We start from the raw sequence: 21,791 nt of genomic DNA, 5'->3' as shown, positions 1-21,791 counted from the left end.
CGCAATTTGAGTACGTCACGGGTGTATGCGGGCCCTAACCCACTGTAGAAAGTTCCATCGACGCCACTATTAATAGAACATTAATTAGGCGGATAATTTATATAGAGCAGTAACCCTATGACTTATTATGGAGTCATTCATCAAGTAGTAGTAGTAACTGTAGTGCTCGACGTAGTTTGACTCTGGTCAGACCGACCTCGTCTATTCCTTCTTCCTCCTTTAGACCCATTGGTATCACCATTTGCCGTCGTCGGCTTCGGTTTCGGTGCCTGTCTGGGCTTCTCATTAACTGGCTGTGGAGCATTCGCACTAACAACAGTTGAGTCAGAGCCTGTGCCTTCTGCCTCTCGACCTTCTTTCCGTCTACCCCGGCCTCCTCTGTTTCGGTGTTTTTTGACTGGTCTAGTACTTGTTTCTGGCTGTGCTTCTGAATCCGCTTGTATAGCAACTTGCGCATCATTCAGTACTACCGGTTCTTTCTTCTTCTTTCTTCGAGTCCGTTTGCTCTTCTCCCGTTCACCACTGTCTGAAGTAGGAGCAGTAGTAGTGCCAGCAGCTGGCGTGGCCTTCCCTGATTTAGACTTCTTTACAGACTGAAGTGCTTCTCTCTCAATTTTAGTCATTTCCTTCTTTTGTTTCTTGCTCGGGTTTGTCAATTTCTTTGCGCGTAGAAACTCAATCAATGGCGTAGTCACAATCTCCTTATTGTCGAGAGCAGAATCGTTGCTGGTTGGTGTCAATGGAGCAAGAGGTTGCACTGGTGCCGAAAGCGACTGAACAAACGCAACATATTCCGGATCTACATCCGTCAGCATTGCTTTCTTAATTACAGCAAGATACAGTCATACCTTCATCAATTGTACCCTGTTTCGGGTCCAGTTTCTCAACTAAAGATGGGATCCTGTCGAATGGCGCAAACTCAATCTGCAACGTACTCTCGTTCCCTTTCGCGTCTTTTACAACTTTTCCCGCAAACGCCTTGTTGAAAGCGAGCATGACTGCCAAATCTTTAAATTTTGCGTACGCACGTGAGTACGTCATTGGTGTAGATTTGCTGCTTGTTAGCTCTAAACGCGTTTCTGGCCTGTCGACCCGTACGCGCATACCTTTTATGCAACTTTCCAGGTACAAAGTACGTCCATTCGGTTGTTTCCACGTTAATGAACTCTGCTGTCAAGTCCTGGAACTCGGCTTGGGTATACAATGGCGGCAATCGTCGAATCACAAATTTGGTCTTGATCCCGTTGTTCTTGCGCTGCGCACGCGTATTCTGCCTGGGCCTTTGGGGTCCAGGTGCGGGCTTTGTATCCTGACCTTGCTGACGCGACGGCCTCGCAATGACCACCTTCTTTGACGTAGCCATTCTGTGGTGTAGAATTTCGTGTGCAATTATTAGTGAATCTTTTGCTAGTAGAAACGTGTACGCAGTAAGGGTTTAGTACGCATATGTGTCATGATAACTACGGAGATACTTTAGCAACACATTTGAATGTTCATATTTCACAGATATCTCTCAGTTCAAGTGTCTGTCTGTTTATCGTTGTCTGTCTATTTATCGTCAGTTTAAAGTCAATTGGGTCAATTATAGAATTTGTTGGAAGCAGGTACTTTTAGAAAGTACTACACTAAACATCAGAGCATATCCAGTCGGGATTAAGACGTCAGCAATCATGGCACGAGGTCCAGATGAATGGTTGGAAGTGACAAAAAAATGTCAATATTTACCAGAAAATGAAATGAAGCAATTGTGTGATACCGTGAAAGATTTACTGATGGAAGGTGCGAAACTGTGTATGACACTATAGTTTGAATGGTATCTGATGAAGTAGAGTCAAACGTACAGCCTGTTTCTACTCCTGTTACCGTGTGCGGGTATGTTTAAGACTGCTGTATGTTGTGTCATATTCTAAAGAGAATTAGTGATATTCATGGTCAATTTCATGACTTGCTCGAACTATTCAGAATCAGCGGAGGTCTGCCTGATAACATCAATTATGTGTTTCTGGTATGGCTTACAAAAGACACTGTTTGAAATGATACCAACAGTATAGGGGGATTTTGTTGATCGAGGATATTTCAGTCTAGAAACATTTACACTACTCATGTGTCTGAAAGCAAAGTACGCCTTACTCAGCTACACCGTTCGAATGCTAACAAAAATCAGGTACCCACAACGGCTAACACTTGTTCGTGGAAATCACGAATCTCGACAAATTACGCAAGTGTATGGTTTCTACGGTAATGCGACCCGACAAGAGCTGAAAGAATTGCTGCTAACAAAAAAAACAGAGGAGTGCCATAACAAGTATGGCGGCGCAAGCGTGTGGCAGTACTGCTGTCAAGTTTTTGATTTCCTCGCGCTGTCTGCCATTATCGACGGCCAGATTCTATGTGTTCACGGCGGCCTAAGTCCTGAGATCCGCACATTGGACCAGATCAGAGTCATTGCTCGAGCTCAGGAGATCCCGCAAGAAGGCGCGTTCTGCGACCTAGTCTGGTCCGACCCAGATGACGTCGACACCTGGGGTGTGTCTCCTCGCGGTGCCGGCTGGAACTTTGGCGCAAAAGTCGCGGCCGAGTTCAATCACGTGAACGGACTGCAGCTCGTGGCCAGGGCACATCAGCTGGTGCAGGAAGGATTCAAGTATCATTTTGAACAGAAGAGCGTTGTAACCGTTTGGTCCGCGCCGAATTACTGCTACAGATGTGGTAACGTTGCGAGTGTGATGCGGTTAAGTGACGACAACTTGAAGCCGGAGTTCATCATATTCAACGCAGTCAACGATGACACGAGGATTATGCCTCAACGCAGTCAACGATCGGAGTATTTCTTGTGATTCAATTAAAACATTTGGCCTATTTCTACGATAGAATTCACTTTAGAGAGCGTAATAACAGTAAAAGTGCATATTACTCTTACAATGAGTTCATGCGGCTCATCAAATTTATACGCAAAAATTTAATTTTTTCTCTTCTTCAGTAAAGAACACATACACACACAAAATGAGCACGACACTTCATTTACGAGCAGAGTCTAAACCACTCGAGCATCGGTCAGCATTGACTCCGACAACCGCGTCTGCTCTTAGAGATGCCGGTTACAACGTTATTATTGAGAGATCCAGCCAACGAGTGTTTGCGGATGAAGAGTTCGACAAGTGAGTTCGACTGTGACGATTATATTTCTACGACAAACTAACAAACAGACTCGGGTTTGAAATGGCAGACGAGTTCAGCTGGCCAAATGCGCCTAAAGATCACTTAATCATCGGTCTCAAAGAACTTCCCGAAGAGTCGTTCCCACTCATTCACGAACACATCCAGTTCGCACATTGCTACAAAAACCAAGGCGGCTGGAAAGACGTCTTGAGCAGGTACCATAGTGGCAACGGCACGCTGTACGACATGGAGTTTCTGACCGACGAGACCGGCAGACGTGTTGCTGCGTTTGGGTTCCATGCCGGCTTTGCAGGCGCGGCCATTGGTTTACTGGACTGGGCCTGGCAACTCGAACACACCGAGCCTTTGCCGGCCGTGGACTGGTACCCCAACGAGACTGCACTGGTGACTGACGTCAAGAGCACGGTCGACGGTGTGGTGGCTCGGACCGGTGCTAAGATGCCTACCGTTCTTGTCATTGGCGCGCTCGGCCGTTGTGGGTCTGGCGCTATTGATCTGTTGCGCAAAGTCGGCATCCCAGAAGAAAACATGGTCAAGTGGGACATGGCAGAAACAGCCAAAGGTGGACCGTTTCAGGAAGTCGTGCAGGCTGACGTGTTTGTCAACTGCATTTACCTGTCCAAACAGATCCCGCCTTTCGTCACGTACGACACCCTCAACTCTGCGTCCCGCAACCTGAGTGTCATCGTCGACGTTTCAGCAGACACGACGAACCCGTTCAACCCGATCCCGGTGTACACGGTCGCTACGACTTTTAGCTCTCCGACTGTGCCGGTCAAAGTCGACGCCGGCCCACAGCTCTCGGTGTGCTCGATCGACCACTTGCCCAGTTTGATGCCCCGAGAATCGTCAGAGGCGTTTTCTGCTGCGCTTCTGCCGTCGCTTTTGCAGCTTAAAGATAGAGAGTCTTCAAGAGTGTGGAAAGAGGCAAAGGCTTTGTACGACCACCACGTCTCTCGTTTGTGATACATTTTGTTGAATAGAAAAATTATACGATTATATTAATACAATGATACGCTACCAAAAATATCTTCTATGCCCAAACTCACTCGTCCTCGTCACTATACTGCACAACCCCGTCATCGTAGTACTCGTCGTCCTCTTCCTCGTCCTCGTCTTCTTCGTCCAGAGTCGTCCGTGACTTTGTCAGCCCGGATACAGAGCTATTCGACCGCGTTCGCAAACTCATTCCTTCGCTCTCGCTCTCGCCGCTCTGGCTCGACTCGTCGTCCGAATCCAAAATGTCCGGAACCGCCTCGCGCCAGAAATTCACGTCCGTGAACCGCTCGTCGCCAAGTTGCACCGACACGGGCGGGAAAAAATGGTCAACCAGGTCCGTCATGTGCACGTAGCTAGACTTATACCCAGCCAGCTCGAGCAGTTCCATGTGCACGTCCGCGGACGAGTTGATTGTGAAGATCCGGCTCGACGGTACACCGACGGACCGGTACGACAGCGCGTCGGTGATGCGGTTGCCGAACCCGGCGTAAAACGGCGTGCCTTCGCGTAACGCAAACAGAGATTGGATGTCTCGTAGGCACGCCATCTTAAACACTTCGGGTTTGCGGTAAATGACCTCTCGTCTGAGCGCGGCAATGGTCCGGTCCGGTGACAGAATGACGGGACCGTCAGGAAGCTTGTACATTCCTTGTTCAATCCCATGCAAGTAGTGCCTAGTCGAGTCGGCCTGACCAACAGAGCGTGACGTCAGGTACATGAGATTGTACCCGTTCATGTTGATGTCGGTAAACAGTTTCGCAACCCCGGCATGCGTCCAGTCGCGGCCAATCATGGTCAGCACATGTCCCAGCGCGTCAGACTTTGTGATTGTTCCGTCAATGTCCGAAATCACAATCGGGCTGTCGTATCTCCAGTAAAACATGCGCGCGCTGCACACGGCCCGCCCGCCGTTCACACTGAACGAGATTGGGTTTGGACCAGAGACGAGATCAAGCGACTTGAGCTGGTCGGACGTCAATCGTAATGTCTTGACATAGTTGATGTTGTCCCTGCTCACGTCTCCAGCACCTGTCAGCCCTACAGCTGGCGCGGTCATTGGCGGCGGCGGAGTCGACGGCGGCGTGGTCGCGTTTGTCACGGGTTTAGAGTCTTCGGGTTCGTAATCAAACTCCATCGACCCATGCTGCTGAATCGCACGGTCGCGGGCTTCCTCGCTGGCGTATATCCATAAATTACCGTGCTCGTCAGGCGCAATTAGCGACGCAATCTCGGTGTTGATTGCCAACTCTTCCGACAAAATCTTCCGAGCAACAGATTCCGCCCGCGCGGTCTCTTCCTCGCCAGCTTTGTACCCACGCATGTCCAGCACCAAATCGCCACTATCGGTCACAGTAGTGGGTATCCTGCTCACGCTTAACTTCCGACTCAGTTCTTTTGCCCGCTGAATAGCCTGGTCGCGACTCAGCGGCGGACTCCGCGGCCGGCCGACAAACCGGTCACTGCCCCCCGACGTCGACAGCAACGAGTCTGGTGTGCTTGACAGAGATGGATCTGGTTTCTTGGGCACCGGCGCAGGCAAACTCAGGCCTGAATCGCGGTCACCCGTCTCAGACTGTGATCTGACATGACCGGATAGGTCCAGGTACTCTGGTTCTTGCAAGTTTGTTGTGCTCGAGTTCACCGAGACAGGTGACGATGCTGTTGATGTTGAAGGTGACAAGACGGGAGACGTTAACAAATCAGAAGGAACGTCGATGTCAGTCTCAAACACGAAAAACGCTTCGCCGCCATCCCCCAGTTTCATGGCGAAGTCGACTTTTTTGTTGTTAACCGAGAACTCAACTTTCTTTTGTGAAGGCTGAAGAAGAGAGAACTTGCCAAATCTTATATGAAACGGTGAACAAGCCAAATCGCCTTGTAACGATGTCAGCATTACTCTGTATGTGACAGACTATCTCACCATTTTCCTGTTCAATGACAATTACATCAATTGCACCTGACAAAGTCGCCGGATTAATTGAATTCCAAGTTTTGGATACGCTTCCAATAGCTCGACCTACAAATTGCATATCTCAAACGTACTTGCCTTTTGGTTGGAAGAAATATGAGACAGCTCTTCCTCAGTCTGCTCTCAGTGTCTGCTCTCAGTCTGGTTGGGACGAGCTCGAATTCAGTTGGGACCACAACGAGCTGAGCCGCACCCCAATGCGTGTATTATGTAATATATTATGTAATGTTTTGTGTATTCGATCAAAAAAATTGTCATATCCAGCCTTCAAGAGACAGTATTGCATTCTTCATCCGTCGTTTACCTTCCTCTCGCTTCTTCTCATCAAACGAAACCTCTAAACTGATCCTTCCAAGTGTTTCTATAAACTTCTCTAGCATCCGTTTATGCTCCTCTCCCAGGTTGATAATCTCGTCAAACTCGCGTCCGGCTTTGGAATTAAAATCAAGATTAAACGTTGCGTCCTCAAAGTCCCATGACGCTGGTGCGCAGTCATCTAGTCCTGCAACAGGAGTCGACACGACACGTTCGCGATACGGCCGCCCGCCTCGAGGTCGACTCCGTGTTCCATCCGCCGAATTCGATCGTCGCTCGCGCCGGCGCCGCGGTGTACTGTCCGCAGTCCGGCGTCTGTCGCGATCAGAGTTCTTGCGTGGGATCTCGGGCGCACTGCTTAATGACGACTGCGCGGTTTCGTACCCGGACCCAGACGACTCCTTCTTCATGGCTATCTCGTCCTGTTGCGACAGTGTTGCGTTAGCCCTGACCGGTTCGCCAATGTCGTTCTCCTGCTCAATCCGGGAAAGTGATCCACTGAGCTCCCGTGGCCCTCTGGGCTTAGACACCCGTCTGTGGCCGACCGTAGATAGAGAGTGCAGTGTATTAGTCGACACCTCTGACGGCCTTCGTTTCCTCACATGTAAAGCCTCAATCTTCTCCTGCTGTTCATCGTCCTCCTCCTCTTCCTCGAACGCGACAACAGCAGCCGGCTGCGACTCCCCTCGAGAGATGTACACCGATGACGGCTGAGCACCGTACGCCAGAACCGCAGCCCTCGGTCGCTGGAACGACGACCGGTCCGTCCCGACTGAGTATACGCTTGCCCGGATCTGATCATCGCCGAACCTGGATGCGGCAGACATCCTCGTCCTCCGACCGGGCAATGGCGAGTTGCCGCCAGAAATACTGCCCAATGCGCTCCGGATCTCGGTCACTTGGCCTCTGAAGTCCCTGACCTCGTCCAACAGCTTGACCATGTCCGCAGTCACAGAATCGGATCTAAGTGCGGCATGGTCCTCCCGGACGTGTTCCATCGCAATCGGTCGGCCAGGTCGTCTCAACCCTGCCAAACCTACCGGCTCAGACGCCGATTTCCTCATTCCTGCGGTAGACGATTCCGCAACTTCATGCGCAAGTCCAAACTCAAGCGGACTCTCAAGCATCAGCTGGTCTTCGATCTGGCGTAACAGTTCGACCTGGCTGACCTTGCTCGACTCTGAACTCTCGTCGTCCCGTAATGTCGTCGTCGGCGGTGCCGGTTTCTCAGCAGCATCGACAGCAGCAGTCTGTCTGCGCTCCTCCATCAAATTCCGAAATGATCCAGTGACTGGCGCAGAAATCTCGACCGGCGCAGAACTCTCTGCCAGCCCCAACCGCCTCTGTTTTGCTCGCCGCAACTTAGTCTCGACTTCCTGGTCTTGTCAGACAATTGCTAGTTCTCATAAACAAAGCACTTACATGCAGTCGCCGCCGTGCCTTTGCAAGCATTCGCTCGGAATAACCTTGCCCGACGTTGTTTGTCCGGTCCATGGTCTGCTAACGCGTGAACAATTTCGGCAAGTGTAAACAAACAAGTCTCGTGCGGCTCCCACACTACGCACTACGCACTACGCACCGCAACCTACACAATGGACACAAATCACATAATCAATTAAGCATAGCAACAAGGATTCGTTCGTAATCTCCTGACGTCTCACTTTTAATCCGCTCAATAAGATCCCGCCTGTAAATGTGATGATACGCACCTTTGAGCTGCTGCACGAGGGCTGGATCCCAATGAAACCTGACGACCCTCGACAGCAACAACTCGTCCTTCGTGCCAGCACCAGCCATGCTCTTCTCGAGCAGCTCAGCGCAGTATACAGGTCTATTAACCGCAAGCTTGAGCACGTGCAGTAACGCGTCCTCAAGATGACCCGAAAACTCAGACGAAATGACTGCACTCAACTTGCGGCCATACCGGGCCTCAAACGCGCTGGCGACCTGGGCCAGGTGCGCTGCTGACCTGGTCGCGAAAATCGAACTCACCAAGTTCTCGTCTGTGCCGAGTTTGGCAACCGTGGCCTGGTACAGATCGCTGGCATCCATCTGGACCCGGTTGGGATCTATAGAAAAGTTCTCGTCCATTCGGTTGCATGCCAAAACCATTCTAAAGAAAGACGCGGTCTTAAGCGATAGGTCAGATTCAATATCTGCTTCAAGGCTGTGGAGATGTCGTTGGAGGTACAGTTGCTTGATTGTGTTTAAGTCAGCATTCGTACGGCCAAGCACAACGTCGTTCAGAAGCGACTCTTTAGTCCCGGCCCCGTCCAATGCAGACCGCACGTTCATGACATCTGCCCCAAGCGGTCCGGCCACAATCAACAGCAACGCATCCCGAAAATTCCCACTAACTTCCTTCGTAATCACACTTTGCAAACTGTGGTTTCGCGTACGCTGAAAAGCAGGCACAAGTGCGTCAATCTGCCACGGCGTTTTCTTCGCAAGCACACGGATCAATGCTTTTTCGTCTGTCCCAAACCCTTTGGTCGCCTTAATCAAGTCCGCCACGTCTTGTGAAGGATCGTACCCCTGTCCTCCGCCGTACTGGCCGGGAGGACCTTGATTGTACGGTCCAGCTTGCTGCCCGTAGCCCGGACCTTGTTGTCCGTAGCCTGGCCCTTGAAAATATCCTTGTAGAGGATAATTTTGCTGGGGACATACCTGTGGATGCCCTTGCTGAGAAGAACCTTGAAAGTGTCCTTGAGCTTGTTGTTGAGGATAACCTTGCTGGGGATAACTTTGAGGGTAATTTTGCTGGAGATGACCTTGAGAAGGATACCCAGGATATCCTTGCTGATTCTGAAAACCCTGTTGATTATTGTACGCCATTTTTGATGTGAAACCCAAAAACAAATAAAAAAAAAGGACAGACCTGTGCGAATTTATAAACTCGCGTAGAGTGTGGCTGTGTGAGCCCCAGAGTATACGGCGCTCGCTTGCGTACCTGAAACTTTAACTTTAAAATTGACCGTTCTAATTGGAGCGTACGCAGCAGTGAAATTTCGCATTATGTGCTGTCCCATTGCAAGATATAAATGTTATGAATTTAAGTGTCAAGCATGGTATTTGCATGCTTTTAGTTTTAATTTACGTACGATATGGATTAAGAGTACGCGACTTCGAACTGGCACTAGATCCCAATGAGACCGCACAGTTTATAAAACATTATTGCATCAACGCTAGCTCTTACTTTGCTCAGGTATTAACGCTTGTAGTTGTACCGCGTTTTAAACCGTGTATATTGACTGCACAGCTCAGTATTCCAGGCACAGCTAACTGTTCAGCTAACTGTTCACGAGGGCTCATTTATCAGAAACTAAACAGTATTTGCTCGCTGTATTGTATTTTGATCGTGGTTATAAGTTAATTACATGACGCTCTTCAATAGTAGCATACGTCATTACTAGTGAACATCAACAGAACCGCCGCATACATTGTGGCTACTTATTTGTACCTTAAACCGTAGACTATATTTCAAACTATGGGACAACTGATATTATAGCGTAGTGTACATGATCAGAATTACGCAAGTATAGCAAGCAGTAGCCTTTGATAATCACCTGAAGTTTCTCCTCTGACCCTGACCATCAACTCGCGCCCGTACACTGTTCTGTACGCGGCCTTGATGTCGGCCATCAAAGCCTTGTCCCAATGGTACCGCACTATTCGTTCGACCAGCAGTTTATCCTTTGTGCCCATTCCAGCCATGCAATCTTCAAGCATTTCAGCGCAGCACGTCGGGCGATTGACCGCAAGTTTGACGATGTATAGTAGCGCTTTCTTCATGTGGCCCGAGAACTCGTTCTCAATCACAGCCACTAGTTTCTTATTGTATCGTCTATGGTACTGGTTTGCAAGCTCGCGAATGTGCGAGTCGGACCGGTTCGCGAGGATGGCGCAAACTACCATCTCGTCGGTGCTGCCTCGGTCTTGGGTCGCACGGTACAGATCCTCGACGTCTCTTGAGACCCGCGCGGGATCGACCGGGATCCATTCTTCCATCCTGGTGGCGGCCGTAACAATGTTAAACAACTTCAGCGTCTTCATTGACAAGTCGTCCGCGACGTCTTTCTCGAGCGGCCGCCCGTACCGTTGCCGGTACGTGCCTTTAAGCAGGTTGAGTTCCTGATTCGTGCGGCCGAGCAAGACATCGTTTAGCATGGATTCGTTTGTGCCTGCGCCATCAACCGCACGGTGCACGTTGTCTACATCTGCGCCGAGCGGGCCAGCAATGATCTGTAATAAACAATCTCTGAAATTGCCCGACGTCTCCTTCTCGATGACCTGTCGTAGACTCTTACCCTTGACCTGGTCAAACGCAAGCTTAAGCGCATCAATCTCAGACGGCGTCCGTGGCGCAAGAATCCGGATCAAAGCCTTCTCATCTGTTCCAAAGCCTTTGGTTGCCTTGACGATCGCAGCGGCGTCGCCATTCGCATCATACCCAAACCCCATACCTTGAGCCCCCATGGGTCCCATTCCTCCTGGTCCCATCCCTTGCTGTGGAGGAGGGTAGTATTGCTGCTGCTGTGTTTGGTACTGTGGTGGTGGATACTGCTGATAATTCTCCGGTGGTGGACCTGGCGGTGGATTATAGTTCTGATATTGTGGGTTCATTCCTTGTGGTGGTGGTCCACTTGGTGGAGCGTAATTATTTTGCATATTTTGATGAAACGGATTATTTGAACTGTAATTGTTATTATTGTACGCCATTATGATTTGTGTGTCTATTGTGATGTCTATATAGTCAATGAGTCCAGGCTTGTCCCGAGATTTCATTTCGAAGTCTCAGCTGCTGCGCCCCACACTAACTTCCCACAATGACATCACTCAGTATTTACACATGAAACTGTTAAATAGTGAATATATAGTGAATATTGAATAATAAATAATAATGGTAAATCCGTCCGCAATATATAATTGTCCATATAAAATCATGTGCGCCGACCGTATCCTTCGAAATTGATAAAATAAAAAGAAACCCATTCATAAATGTAACATCATATATAATAAACAAAGCATAAATATCCTATAATCGCCAACCGTCAAATCCTATGAAATTCCCATCGTGAAATAAAATAGATAAATAAAAAAAAATATTAGCATTGTAAATAAAAATCAAGTAAGAAGACCTGAAATGGTCATTACTCCTTTGCGACCAGCATCAGTATCGGACGGAAATAAAGCAAGCTTTGGTGACGCACACTCAGACACAGACCGGATCATGATCTCGACCGGACTCGCGCTGCCTTCGCTCAGCGCAGGAGTGTCCCTGTCCCGGTCTCGCTCTCGCTCTCGTTCGTGCTCTTCCGCCACACACGCAAACGTCAGCAACTCCGAATCGTCGCGCGCATCACGAGCATACCCGACAACGTCAAGCTCCTGCTTACCGTCCCACCGCCAAAGCAAACCACCACACTCGAAATCAGTATCCGCGCTTGGACTCGTCATCGGCTCCAACTCATCGGTGCCGGAAGACAACAGCTGCAGCGACCGGGTGGCCTGCAACGCATCCAGGAACTCGGACCGCGATGACACCAAAGCCGAATTCTGCAAAAAATCAAGCTTGACCGGACCTGGAGGGCCTGGAAACGACACCATCCGGCTGATCACGGGCGCGCGGGGGCCGGTCGTCGGCGGCGTACGCCAATTTGGCGATGACAAATGGCGCACAGGCGAGACTGGCTCGGACTTGCGCCGTCGCGGGGACGAGTCGAGCGATTGGTCTGCCGGACGTTTCCGGCGGCGCCGAGCTGACTCTGTCAATGTCAACTGCAACTGTCCGAATCCTGGTTCGTCGGGGGTGAGGCATGCAGCCGGGAAGTCAGGTCCGAATAATGGAATCAGCGCGAACCGGATGTGGTAGCATGTCCGTGATGCCAACGTACGAGCAACATCAAACGGCAGCCATGTGCCTTGGATCTTGAGGAACCCGCCTCGGACCCGGCGGATGACAGGCTCGAGATCGGGGCAGTTGTCAACCAGTTTGACGATATCTGCCTTTGTATTTCCAATAGCCTTCCATAGTCCAGTCAGATGGACGTACCCTGAGTAGTAGTCCCACATTATACATTGTCCATTCACGTTGTATTCAAACACTATAAAATATTAGCAAATTTTGCAACACACATACATTGTGATACATACCAGTGAGGCAGTGCCGTTCGTCTACCGAGGTAGCGTATCGTTTAGTGACGACAAATAACCCAAGAGGCATTTGAGAAACATGTTCAGGTGGTAAGACTGTAGGATCAAATTGATTTACCGGGAAGTTGACTGTGTGAAGCGACTCATCATCGACCTGGACTAGCACGCGCTTGGGTTTCCTCGGCAGATCTGATTTTTTGCGCTTGTCTTTAACGTCTTTTAAGCCTGGAATTTTCTCAGGATATGACTTTGAGCCAGTAATGATTGATAACATTGTCTGATCTGAGATTTGGGCCGAAGAAGTTTGATTCGGAGATGAAGTGGCGGTTGAGAAGGGGTCCGATCCAGGAGTCGTGATTAGAGTCGTGATTGTAAATGGATTATGTGATATCATGTAATAGAACAGGTAAGAATATTAGTCTATAAAAGAAATCCAAGTCTAATAAGAAAATAATATATAGTTGAATATAATCAGAGAGAATTGGAGAACAGGAGAGGGCTTTGCCCGGGGGTGAGGGGGGGAAATAGCACACTAAATTGAGAGTGACTGGGACGAACAATATTTTGATTTATAAAGCCAAAATTAAAAACAAAAACTAACAAAGGACGCAGAGTTGAATCTGGCCAAGTACTGTTTTTTTATATTTTTGTGACTTTTTGATATTGTATTTGAAGATGTGAAATGAATGAGTATTAAGAGTAGTAGAAGAGAGAGAGAGCGAGAGAGAGTCGAGTGGGAGGAATGAGCGGGGGGGACTTCACACACTTTCGGGAGGCTGCCCACACTCTAAATTGTATTATATAATGCATTGTACTGTATATTATGTAATACATTGATCCTCTATTAAGTGCACTCGAGATAATCTCCATCTCTCAATTTCTGCTCTCTTTACATCAATTAATATAATAGATGCCTTCATTCTCCCCTCAATCAAAGGATTCGCTCGTTTACCTCTTGTTCTTTTTCTTCGTTCATAGTCTTCAACTATCTTAACTGCAAAACCCTCATCTCGTCGTGGAATACGTTTGCTCCATTGAATAACTTTGTCTATTCCACTCCGTCGTCCTGCAATCTTTGAAAATCGTGCAAGAAACCAATCTTGTTCATCAGTTCGTTTAGTAAAACTTATAGGAAACATTGCAAAGTACATTGCACCACCTAAAATATCCCAATCTAATGTACTACTCTGTTTTTTTACAACGTCCCGTATCAATTGCCATCGCGGCACTTCTAATATCGCACACACTTCCTGTACAATCTCGTCATCGCCGTCGTTCGTCCTTGCTCGACCAAGTTTCGCTCGAAATTCACTAAATATCTTTGCATAAGTCTGTTCGGAAACAGGACATTGTCTAACGACCGGTTCCGCTAGCGATAACTGGCCCGACATCTCAATCGCAGCCAGATGGGCACACACGTACGCCCGCGCTACTTCCCCCGTCTTTAGTAATGGAATCACTCTTCTAGATTGTGCTAATAGTGCTTCTGCATATTGTTTCAATGTTGATGGAACCCTCTCAACCGCAACTAATTTTCTTAATTCTTCATCCATCTTGTTCGGAACATGAAAGTAGGACTGACGCGTCGTTGTTTTTAAGCACACGTGAAGTTCTTCAGGGGCAACCCCTATGCATGCGTGGCACTATGCACCATGTAGGAGGTATGCCGCACGTGCAGCCCAAGCTTGACTCCATGCAATTAACATCATATAAAATATATTTCTTTTTACAGTATATAAACGCCAAATTGTAAATCCAAAACGCCTCAACAACTAGTCCCATATCATCTCATATATGTACTCTTTTTATTCCAATGTCATCCGTCGTCGTCCCAACCCAGTCATCTCATGTGCCTCTTCCTCCGACTCGGTCTTTTCCGCAAACCACGACCGCCGCGAACCAAGAATGTACTGCCGTAAACCCTTGTTGAAATTGATTGTGCACACAATCGCATTGCTGATCGTGACAACAATCAACACTAATGTAATGACCGCAAACACGGTCAAACTTTTCCGAGCTGCAACGTATTTGAACGCCTGCGTCGACTGGTACATTCGAACCAGCTTAAACAGGAAATACGCCATGCCGGCAAAAAATACGGTGATCATACCAATCATTCCAACTGTGCTCTCATGGCGAACACACATGGCAGTAACGGCAAGCACCAGAATCGTGCATGGAATAACCGCAATCGTAAGTCCAAACTCAACATCCTTCCGTGCCAACACAATTACGCAAAATTGGATCGTAAATCCAAGAAAGAAAAAGAAATCAAACTTGAGCATGGTCATGAAGATTTGATACGCAAGGTACCGACGTTTCATGCGCAAGTCAGCACCTATCTGCTTGTAAATAGACCATCCAAACTCCTTATAAAGCTGAAAACATATGTATCCCATCACAAAACTACCAACTCCAATGATAGAGATGATTGCAATCAAAAACCCTTCAATGTCTCCCCACGCTGACCCGTCCAAAACGTATCCTTCACCAGTCACGAGTCGCAAATTCGAAAGCTCATGAGACGCCTGCTTGATTTGTTCGTATTGAATACCGGCATATACCAGCATCGCAGCGTTGAACAAACACAGTCCTGTAACCTGAATCGTGTTCTTTAACCTTAACGCGTCGACAGTGAGGACTAATTGATACACCTGACTAAAAATAAACAATGCCAAATAAGTTGGAATCGCGACTGTGGTTTCTGCCTGGTCTGTATTGATATCTGCGCTGATATTGGCCTCGAACTTGCCAAAGACGTACCCCTCGAAAGCGAGTACAATCGCTGCCTGGACAAACACGATGACCAAGAACGAGATGCTCCAGACTGTACGGGGAATAAGCATTGTTTTTTTTTGTAGATTAGTCTTTCTCTCAAATGATCTTGAACAAACAGAACGAAAAAAGAGAGAAAATTGAAATCAAGAAATATCGCACAAATTTAAACTTACCGAAATAGTAACCGCCCTGCCTCGTTGTTCGCGTGATGTTTACAGTACTTATGGCATAAACGTATAGTGCTTACGCGTTTGTCTGGAACGTGGCGCTATCTGAGCCCCCGTCATTCCCTTCTACGTGCGAAGACTCATCCTTGCGCAGTTTCGTGTTATATTACTTGTTTATGTAATACAATGATAACATAGTATAATGAGGTTATAAAATATAATATAGTATAGTATAGTATAGTATAATATAAAGAATAGCATTTAATTAACAATAAATATAAAACAAAAGATTAAATACTATTGATGTCAGCTTCCACCATGACATTCCAGTCTGATTGTCATGAAACTAACTCAAATTGTTCCGTATACCGCCAAACTCCATATAACTTCCAGATACCCCCCTTGAAACAACAATAAATAAAAAAACAGCAATCAGTAAAGGAAAAAATCATTTCAAATTTCAATTTCAACGCTCTTTGCATTTGCTAGCACATCGGTCAGAAAACGGCCGGCGGTAGTCGTTTGATAAGTAAACCGCGTACGAATCTGCAAACCGAGCCGCAATCGCATCCGTATCAACGTACTTGTCCACGTACTCCTTCAGACTCTCGTACTTCTGCAACACAAACGCATTAAACCCACCGACACCACCTGTGCGCTGTCCATAACCGAGCTCACGTGCCGCCGGCGCCTCGAACCTCGCCGCCGACTGCGCAAACGAAACCAGAGCCGGATCCCGCTCGGCTTCAGGTACAATCTTGACGACAGCACTGTGGTCACCGGCGTAGTACCGCTCCCATGCCGACATGATGGGATAGCTCGCCATAAGCGCCATCGCGTCCTGGCACTCAGGTCTGTTCCTGAACGGCACCTTTGTCACGACTTGAGCCAGTTGTAGCCCGAGGTTAAATCCAACAAACAGCCCTAAAGTCCCCTTCATCGTATGTGATAAAGTTCTAATCAACAATCCCCGAGTCAAAAACCTGACGGCTATACATTCAAATTAGCCCTGTCGATTCCCTGTACAAAGGCTAGCTGCACTCACGACTAAACCCAGCCAAGTACCCTCCAAAAAGACTACCAAACGTCGCACTCCACTTCGCATGCCCGGCAGCATACTCGAGATCGCGCCGATCCTGATCATTCAATCGGGCACTGGCCCGCATCAACTTCATCACATTGTATTCATGATTCGCAGCCCACGCACTAACCATCCCCCTTTCTACCGCGGCATCATACTTCAATTCACGTCTGTACCCACTCGTCTCCTCAATCGTCATCACATCTGATGCCATTTCTCGAACAAGTTTGTCGTAACTTGTAGTATTCCTCTGATCGGCTTCGCTCCAGACCTCCCAGCGCATGACTTGTAGAGCCCTAACCCAATGGTCACATTTGTATTACGTCAGCAATTTTTTTGTACTGCTCCGTACGCCTTGAGTGGAATATTTACCGAATGTATCTCATGACAGTGTTTCTTTACTTTGTGTTCAATATCCATTTTTACATTGAAATAAAGCAAATTATAAAAATGCAACAACTTAAATGCCAGTGAACGAGTAGCCACTGCTATGAGAGATCTGGGCAGTAATAAAATCAGGAACTCTTCAGAAAAACAATAATAAATTGGACTTAGAAAGTACAACTGGTTTCCAGACAGACAAAATGATTTAAACTAGAACGGAACAAAACAATCACGTATTCTTTTTTACTGGTTATTACCATAGAACAATTAATGAAGTGTGATTATCGATTAAGGCACTCACATCTTAGGCGAAGTCGTAATCCAACTTATGCTTGAACCATGAATACAAGCAACTACTAAATTGACAGCAAAAATTTATCATAAACACGACATTTCCAGATTGATAATATAAATTTATAAATTTTTACAAATTTTTACCAATTTTTACATACTTTTTTGTTTATCCTACAAGTGAGACTGAATCCGCGTATAATACACCGCATCATGACTAAATAATTAGCCCCATTCTCCCGAAAACAATCATATAAATTATACAAGTCAAATCTAAAGAATACAGCCAGTTATTATAACTTGTAACTATGTGATTCACCAAACCCGAATCTAAGCCAAAAATACTGGAACAAAAAGGACTCAATATTTTTCAAATTTGTGAGGATTCTAAGTTCTTTATTCCCAGAATATGGATTAACCCGAAAAGTTAATCCGACCTCCTGAAATTCGATCTACTCCGGATTAATTTTGATTTTTAATTTGATTTACTTTGCGAATATCCGTTCTTTCTTCGTACTGAAGTTCGGGTATTACGTCAATGAAAAGTTTTGTTTGATTATTGTTTATTAGTTTATATTTGTTTGTACAGAGAAACCCAAGTATAAGAAGGGGTTTCTTTTTCCTTGTTGTAATAATAATTAACAGTTACATATACAAAATTCAGTCTTCCATACTTGTCTTCCAGTTACTAGATATAAGCAGTCAGAATATTAATTACAACGTCTTTCTAAGTTTCGCAGAGATCAGTTCGTGTCCTCAGTACATCCAGATTTCCGAAAAAAGCTATCGAGTGATGCGGTGGCTCAATGGTAGAGCTTTCGACTCCAGTAAATGCGCTGTAGTTTATCGAAGGGTTGCAGGTTCAATTCCTGTCCGTGTCATTAATTTTTGTTATCTTTGCCCTTATAAAACAAGGGTTAGGTTAATATAATTACGACACTAAACCCTTACATATCGGTTTATTTCAATGTAGTAAAGTATTGTTTATAGTAATAATTAATCAAGTGTACTATTAGGTATATAAAATGACAAAGATGCTCCAAATATTCCGAAATGCACGACTCTTTGCTGTAAGCAACACCATTTCTCGAAAAATCCTCAACCATTACTCGTTCAATATGGCCTCAATCTCTAACAATTCCTCCTCTTCTGCAATCTCAATTAATCTGTTCACATCCGCCTTAGCTCTTACAATCTCAACCGCACTGGCATACATCATCTTTGCTTGTTGAGTCGCCGTGACTGGTAGGTAGTACACCATTACGAACGGTGTCTTTTGTCTGCCGTCAGAAGTGATCATTGGATAACTCACCACAATGTATCGTGGAGTATTCCCCGGTAAAGCATCTACTATATCCTCAAGAGAAGTATATAGTTCATTGTCTTGAGTCTTAACACTCATGTCAGTCTTTGAAATCTCATAGATCCGGGCTTGAGGTGTTGAAGCTCTTGCACTTTTGAACCGCAAATCTCGAAGAGACTTAACAGTTTCCGGTGGAAATGTAAACAATGGAGATGCCTATACTGTTTTAACACTACATTGACCTTCAATTCAACGTGCTATTAAATACCATTGCAGATATGTATATATACCCTTCACACTGTGTATGCCTTATAAATTCCACTTCATATGCCGTAGTGATTGTTGTTCCGGTGGCTGCACACCCTTAAAAAAGCCCCAACCCACACCCGCAATTTACTGTTTAAATCTCCCCACCCAAATTCAATATTTCAACGTTATAAATTCGTTTACTTTACGACGTCGATTCGTGAGCCAGAAACTAGCCGATCAAAAAATCAGACAATTATACAAGTAATTTCATAATCACATATCTGTCGGTCTTTGCGTGATAGAATTTATAAAGTCTGTGTTCGCTGCTTCTAGACTTCAAAACCCCGCCATCGACATAGCAAAACCCCGGCTTCAAATGTCATCTGCGGTAGCCCCGTCGTCGTTCACGCAGCAGACATCGACCGTGCCAGAATATTCTGTTCTACCGTTTAATGCTCAATCTGACATCTTGCCTGAATCCGCTTCAACCGACTCTCGCAAATCCACCTCTCAGGGGCGGCGAAAGTTGTCAGTCGCGACAGATTCTTCAAATGTGAGAAGACGAATAAGTCGTGCGTGTGATCAATGCAATCAACTGCGAACAAAATGTGACGGCAAACTCCCTTGTTTGCACTGTGTTGGTGAGCGGCGTTTGTTTCCGTGAAGATGGTCAAGTGACTAACGACGTTATGTAAGAATTTTCGTTGCAGTGCGAATATGCACGACAGCGTAAGAAAAGAGGGAAAGCGTCTCGGCGTGAACTGGCTCAACAAGCCGCAGTCAAAACTCAAGAAGACTCCGGTGGGCTAAACTATGATAGTGGTCCGTTTGATAACGACGATGACGATATCATGGACGACGACATCAACATCCCTATCGACCATGAAATAGGACTCATCCACTTAACAAACGGCTCTCACGAAATATCAATGCCATCGATACAGAGCAGTGAACTCGCAATAAATCACCTATCCAACGGCTCGCGTTCTTCCGCTGATGAAAGACATGATCACCAATTTCTAATGTACGACTCACCAACTAACATGGCACAGCAAGGTCAGTACGGCGAGTCCCCGAGCGTAATCTCGTCGTTTTTGGCTGGAACGCCCCAGTCTCCGCCTCGACCGTCACCAATCGTGTCGGTTTCAACAGTCCACACATCGCCACCAATTCAGTCCTCTCCTCAACAGCAGCAGCAGCCACAACAGACAATAGTACCTGTTCAACAACAGCAATTACAGCCTCAACCATCACAATCACGTCCACAACAATCGCAACCTATTAACCGGCCTCCGCCAACCCAAATTGCCATCCCGTCTTGGTTCACAATGGTCTCACCATCAGGACCGGCCGTGCCTGAGTACGTGTCTCAGCAACGAGCTATGAGCGAAATAGAAGAGATTGCTTTACCAATGACTCAGTCTCAATATCCCTTTTTGTCTGAAGTTATGCTTCATCTCTTGTCATTCATGCCTCAATCTCTTCCTGTAGACTTGCTCGAGTCATATTTTGAGCATAACGTATATTGCTTGGCACCGCTCTTTCGCAAATCTTCAATTTTATCACGATCTAATCCTCGCACGAGGTCGCCTGCTTTGGTATACGCTATGCTGCTGTCTGCAGCTTACACGTCAGATAACCCCCACATGACGTCGTCTCCTTCTGCAAGACAAGACATTATACAGCACTTGCAAGAACTGTGTGTGTTTGCTCTACGACCGCTAGTTCACTCAACCGTACACGGGACCCTTGACGATGTCATGACGTATATCCATCTCGGCACGGTCGCGTCTGCGTCTGAATTTAAAGGTTCAAGCCTTCGATATTGGAATTCTGCGTGGGCGTTGGCCAGAGAGCTTAAACTCAACATTGAACATACAGATTTAGATGACGAGACGCGCGAGGAAATGCGAAGGACGTGGTGGCTGCTGTTTATGGTCGACAGGCATCTTGGACTTTGTTACAATCGACCATTGGCGATTTTGGACTCTCAGTGCATGACACTGTATCATCCGCTGACGACTGATGCCGAGTGGGCTGGCGATGGCCATCTCATGCCGCCAGAACTGAAGCCGGATAGTGAACTTCGTCGAGGCATTAGTTACACAGTCGCCGGTGACGGGATCTTTGGATTCTTTTTGCCGCTCATGACTATCTTGGGCGGCATTGTTGAACTTCACCATCTGGAGCAGTACCCAAATATGCGGCTCAGTACCGTGACTCGAGAGTTCAGAACTCATTATGCTGCGTGTCTGGATACATTTGAGCATAGCATGAACACCCACGCGTTCGTGCGCACGTCCGACGGAGATACATGGCAACCCTACGCAGTACATCTCTTAAATGTGCTGCGGATTCTTTTGGCTGGCTACTGGGACCCGCTCGACATGCTTCTTGCTCCCGACTCTCTTCTGTCGAGCAGTGAGTTTGTACGGTGTACCCGCCACGCGTCTGAAGCAGCCGACGCAATCAAAGTGATGCTCGCATCCGACCCAGAACTCATGTTTATGCCATTCTTCTTCGGCGTCTACCTCCTCCACGGGTCTTTCCTCTGGCTCGTTTTGGTTGACAAGCTTGGGTCCAATGTCGGTGACGAAGTCAAGGCCGCGTGCGAAACGATCGTTCGCGCACACGAGGTCTGCATCGTGACGCTAAACACAGAGTACCAGCGCAACTTCCGCAGAGTCATGCGCGGCGCCCTGGTCGGTATGGGGAAACAGCCTCTAGGTCAGACAGAATGCGAAGAAGGGCGTAGACGCAGACGGGAAATTGTTGGACTATACCGATGGTGCCCTGGTGGGAACGGACTTGCGGTATGATTTTTGATTGAAGAGAAAATTTTTTGTATAATAGATGAAATGTGTATACATAGGCGTTTTCATAAATTTATTTTACGACGATTTTTGGTCTATATTAATGTTT

General features: G+C 47.0%; 13 protein-coding genes and 1 non-coding gene across 14 annotated transcripts; 4 read left to right on the top strand and 10 right to left on the bottom strand.

The window, feature by feature from the left end:
- Positions 1 to 140: 140 nt before the first annotated feature.
- V1512DRAFT_253612 (Smg-4/UPF3 family-domain-containing protein) lies at positions 141 to 1,363 on the bottom strand (the record flags this gene model as incomplete). The annotated part of the gene is made up of 3 exons (XM_066914751.1): positions 141 to 799; positions 849 to 1,084; positions 1,107 to 1,363. 3 exons carry the CDS (start codon positions 1,361 to 1,363, stop codon positions 141 to 143), a joined length of 1,152 nt encoding a protein of 383 aa, XP_066771197.1.
- A 22-nt stretch (positions 1,364 to 1,385) lies between these two features.
- On the top strand, positions 1,386 to 2,985 carry V1512DRAFT_263669 (Metallo-dependent phosphatase-like protein). Its single transcript, XM_066916542.1, has 6 exons — positions 1,386 to 1,779; positions 1,830 to 1,872; positions 1,921 to 2,005; positions 2,052 to 2,119; positions 2,165 to 2,238; positions 2,290 to 2,985. Exons 1-6 carry the CDS (start codon positions 1,671 to 1,673, stop codon positions 2,835 to 2,837), a joined length of 927 nt encoding a protein of 308 aa, XP_066771196.1. The 5' UTR covers positions 1,386 to 1,670; the 3' UTR covers positions 2,838 to 2,985.
- Positions 2,986 to 2,987: 2 nt separating this feature from the next.
- On the top strand, positions 2,988 to 4,204 carry V1512DRAFT_239559 (uncharacterized protein). The gene is made up of 2 exons (XM_066914206.1): positions 2,988 to 3,158; positions 3,207 to 4,204. Exons 1-2 carry the CDS (start codon positions 3,004 to 3,006, stop codon positions 4,144 to 4,146), a joined length of 1,095 nt encoding a protein of 364 aa, XP_066771195.1. The 5' UTR covers positions 2,988 to 3,003; the 3' UTR covers positions 4,147 to 4,204.
- V1512DRAFT_169314 (Lipin/Ned1/Smp2-domain-containing protein) lies at positions 4,186 to 6,305 on the bottom strand. Its single transcript, XM_066913114.1, has 2 exons — positions 6,101 to 6,305; positions 4,186 to 6,054 (listed from the first exon to the last, which is right to left on the bottom strand). Exons 1-2 carry the CDS (start codon positions 6,207 to 6,209, stop codon positions 4,226 to 4,228), a joined length of 1,938 nt encoding a protein of 645 aa, XP_066771194.1. The 5' UTR covers positions 6,210 to 6,305; the 3' UTR covers positions 4,186 to 4,225.
- On the bottom strand, positions 6,260 to 7,980 carry V1512DRAFT_169305 (uncharacterized protein). The gene is made up of 2 exons (XM_066913113.1): positions 7,886 to 7,980; positions 6,260 to 7,839 (listed from the first exon to the last, which is right to left on the bottom strand). The coding sequence occupies exons 1-2, from the start codon at positions 7,955 to 7,957 to the stop codon at positions 6,403 to 6,405; spliced, it is 1,509 nt and encodes a 502-aa protein (XP_066771193.1). The 5' UTR covers positions 7,958 to 7,980; the 3' UTR covers positions 6,260 to 6,402.
- Positions 7,981 to 8,058: 78 nt separating this feature from the next.
- Positions 8,059 to 9,396, bottom strand: V1512DRAFT_263663 (uncharacterized protein). Its single transcript, XM_066916541.1, has one exon. It carries the CDS (start codon positions 9,296 to 9,298, stop codon positions 8,075 to 8,077), a length of 1,224 nt encoding a protein of 407 aa, XP_066771192.1. The 5' UTR covers positions 9,299 to 9,396; the 3' UTR covers positions 8,059 to 8,074.
- A 190-nt stretch (positions 9,397 to 9,586) lies between these two features.
- Positions 9,587 to 11,320, bottom strand: V1512DRAFT_263662 (uncharacterized protein). Its single transcript, XM_066916540.1, has one exon. It carries the CDS (start codon positions 11,246 to 11,248, stop codon positions 9,992 to 9,994), a length of 1,257 nt encoding a protein of 418 aa, XP_066771191.1. The 5' UTR covers positions 11,249 to 11,320; the 3' UTR covers positions 9,587 to 9,991.
- A 4-nt stretch (positions 11,321 to 11,324) lies between these two features.
- Positions 11,325 to 13,076, bottom strand: V1512DRAFT_263661 (uncharacterized protein). The gene is made up of 2 exons (XM_066916539.1): positions 12,617 to 13,076; positions 11,325 to 12,567 (listed from the first exon to the last, which is right to left on the bottom strand). Exons 1-2 carry the CDS (start codon positions 12,888 to 12,890, stop codon positions 11,588 to 11,590), a joined length of 1,254 nt encoding a protein of 417 aa, XP_066771190.1. The 5' UTR covers positions 12,891 to 13,076; the 3' UTR covers positions 11,325 to 11,587.
- Positions 13,077 to 13,223: 147 nt separating this feature from the next.
- On the bottom strand, positions 13,224 to 14,295 carry V1512DRAFT_169267 (uncharacterized protein). Its single transcript, XM_066913112.1, has one exon. The coding sequence runs from the start codon at positions 14,167 to 14,169 to the stop codon at positions 13,438 to 13,440; it is 732 nt and encodes a 243-aa protein (XP_066771189.1). The 5' UTR covers positions 14,170 to 14,295; the 3' UTR covers positions 13,224 to 13,437.
- On the bottom strand, positions 14,296 to 15,677 carry V1512DRAFT_169266 (uncharacterized protein). The gene has a single exon (XM_066913111.1). The coding sequence runs from the start codon at positions 15,460 to 15,462 to the stop codon at positions 14,422 to 14,424; it is 1,041 nt and encodes a 346-aa protein (XP_066771188.1). The 5' UTR covers positions 15,463 to 15,677; the 3' UTR covers positions 14,296 to 14,421.
- A 125-nt stretch (positions 15,678 to 15,802) lies between these two features.
- On the bottom strand, positions 15,803 to 16,885 carry V1512DRAFT_226149 (uncharacterized protein). Its single transcript, XM_066913847.1, has 2 exons — positions 16,607 to 16,885; positions 15,803 to 16,551 (listed from the first exon to the last, which is right to left on the bottom strand). Exons 1-2 carry the CDS (start codon positions 16,854 to 16,856, stop codon positions 16,028 to 16,030), a joined length of 774 nt encoding a protein of 257 aa, XP_066771187.1. The 5' UTR covers positions 16,857 to 16,885; the 3' UTR covers positions 15,803 to 16,027.
- Positions 16,886 to 18,109: 1,224 nt separating this feature from the next.
- Positions 18,110 to 18,198, top strand: V1512DRAFT_t44. The gene has a single exon. It is a non-coding gene; the product is annotated as a tRNA-Trp (tRNA).
- Positions 18,199 to 18,284: 86 nt separating this feature from the next.
- Positions 18,285 to 18,968, bottom strand: V1512DRAFT_239542 (uncharacterized protein). Its single transcript, XM_066914205.1, has 2 exons — positions 18,889 to 18,968; positions 18,285 to 18,836 (listed from the first exon to the last, which is right to left on the bottom strand). Exons 1-2 carry the CDS (start codon positions 18,889 to 18,891, stop codon positions 18,423 to 18,425), a joined length of 417 nt encoding a protein of 138 aa, XP_066771186.1. The 5' UTR covers positions 18,892 to 18,968; the 3' UTR covers positions 18,285 to 18,422.
- Positions 18,969 to 19,059: 91 nt separating this feature from the next.
- Positions 19,060 to 21,767, top strand: V1512DRAFT_239539 (fungal-specific transcription factor domain-containing protein). Its single transcript, XM_066914204.1, has 2 exons — positions 19,060 to 19,510; positions 19,566 to 21,767. The coding sequence occupies exons 1-2, from the start codon at positions 19,246 to 19,248 to the stop codon at positions 21,686 to 21,688; spliced, it is 2,388 nt and encodes a 795-aa protein (XP_066771185.1). The 5' UTR covers positions 19,060 to 19,245; the 3' UTR covers positions 21,689 to 21,767.
- The last annotated feature ends 24 nt before the right edge of the window (positions 21,768 to 21,791 follow it).

This window comes from Lipomyces arxii, assembly GCF_038497795.1.
Source record: "Lipomyces arxii strain Phaff 12-163 unplaced genomic scaffold V1512scaffold_9, whole genome shotgun sequence".
NCBI classification, from domain to species: Eukaryota; Fungi; Ascomycota; class Lipomycetes; order Lipomycetales; family Lipomycetaceae; genus Lipomyces; species Lipomyces arxii.
Note: the sequence above shows the minus strand (reverse complement) of the source record. Positions and strands in the feature narration are given on the sequence as shown.

Excerpts from the sequence above, each read along its gene's own strand:
- V1512DRAFT_263669 (XM_066916542.1), top strand. The coding sequence starts at position 1,671 with ATGGCACGAGGTCCAGATGAATGGTTGGAAGTGACAAAAAAATGTCAA. Across the intron at positions 1,873-1,920 it reads ACTCCTGTTACCGTGTGCGG|TGATATTCATGGTCAATTTC; the intron begins GTATGTTTAAGA and ends AAAGAGAATTAG. Across the intron at positions 2,006-2,051 it reads ACATCAATTATGTGTTTCTG|GGGGATTTTGTTGATCGAGG; the intron begins GTATGGCTTACA and ends CCAACAGTATAG.
- V1512DRAFT_239559 (XM_066914206.1), top strand. The coding sequence starts at position 3,004 with ATGAGCACGACACTTCATTTACGAGCAGAGTCTAAACCACTCGAGCAT. Across the intron at positions 3,159-3,206 it reads GCGGATGAAGAGTTCGACAA|ACTCGGGTTTGAAATGGCAG; the intron begins GTGAGTTCGACT and ends ACTAACAAACAG.
- V1512DRAFT_169314 (XM_066913114.1), bottom strand. The coding sequence starts at position 6,209 with ATGCAATTTGTAGGTCGAGCTATTGGAAGCGTATCCAAAACTTGGAAT. Across the intron at positions 6,055-6,100 it reads TGTCATTGAACAGGAAAATG|GCGATTTGGCTTGTTCACCG; the intron begins GTGAGATAGTCT and ends CATCGTTACAAG.
- V1512DRAFT_169305 (XM_066913113.1), bottom strand. The coding sequence starts at position 7,957 with ATGGACCGGACAAACAACGTCGGGCAAGGTTATTCCGAGCGAATGCTT. Across the intron at positions 7,840-7,885 it reads AGGCACGGCGGCGACTGCAT|GAAGTCGAGACTAAGTTGCG; the intron begins GTAAGTGCTTTG and ends TGACAAGACCAG.
- V1512DRAFT_263663 (XM_066916541.1), bottom strand. The coding sequence starts at position 9,298 with ATGGCGTACAATAATCAACAGGGTTTTCAGAATCAGCAAGGATATCCT.
- V1512DRAFT_263662 (XM_066916540.1), bottom strand. The coding sequence starts at position 11,248 with ATGAAATCTCGGGACAAGCCTGGACTCATTGACTATATAGACATCACA.
- V1512DRAFT_263661 (XM_066916539.1), bottom strand. The coding sequence starts at position 12,890 with ATGTTATCAATCATTACTGGCTCAAAGTCATATCCTGAGAAAATTCCA. Across the intron at positions 12,568-12,616 it reads CGAACGGCACTGCCTCACTG|TGTTTGAATACAACGTGAAT; the intron begins GTATGTATCACA and ends AATATTTTATAG.
- V1512DRAFT_169267 (XM_066913112.1), bottom strand. The coding sequence starts at position 14,169 with ATGGATGAAGAATTAAGAAAATTAGTTGCGGTTGAGAGGGTTCCATCA.
- V1512DRAFT_169266 (XM_066913111.1), bottom strand. The coding sequence starts at position 15,462 with ATGCTTATTCCCCGTACAGTCTGGAGCATCTCGTTCTTGGTCATCGTG.
- V1512DRAFT_226149 (XM_066913847.1), bottom strand. The coding sequence starts at position 16,856 with ATGGCATCAGATGTGATGACGATTGAGGAGACGAGTGGGTACAGACGT. Across the intron at positions 16,552-16,606 it reads GTACTTGGCTGGGTTTAGTC|CCGTCAGGTTTTTGACTCGG; the intron begins GTGAGTGCAGCT and ends TTGAATGTATAG.
- V1512DRAFT_239539 (XM_066914204.1), top strand. The coding sequence starts at position 19,246 with ATGTCATCTGCGGTAGCCCCGTCGTCGTTCACGCAGCAGACATCGACC. Across the intron at positions 19,511-19,565 it reads CCCTTGTTTGCACTGTGTTG|AATTTTCGTTGCAGTGCGAA; the intron begins GTGAGCGGCGTT and ends ACGTTATGTAAG.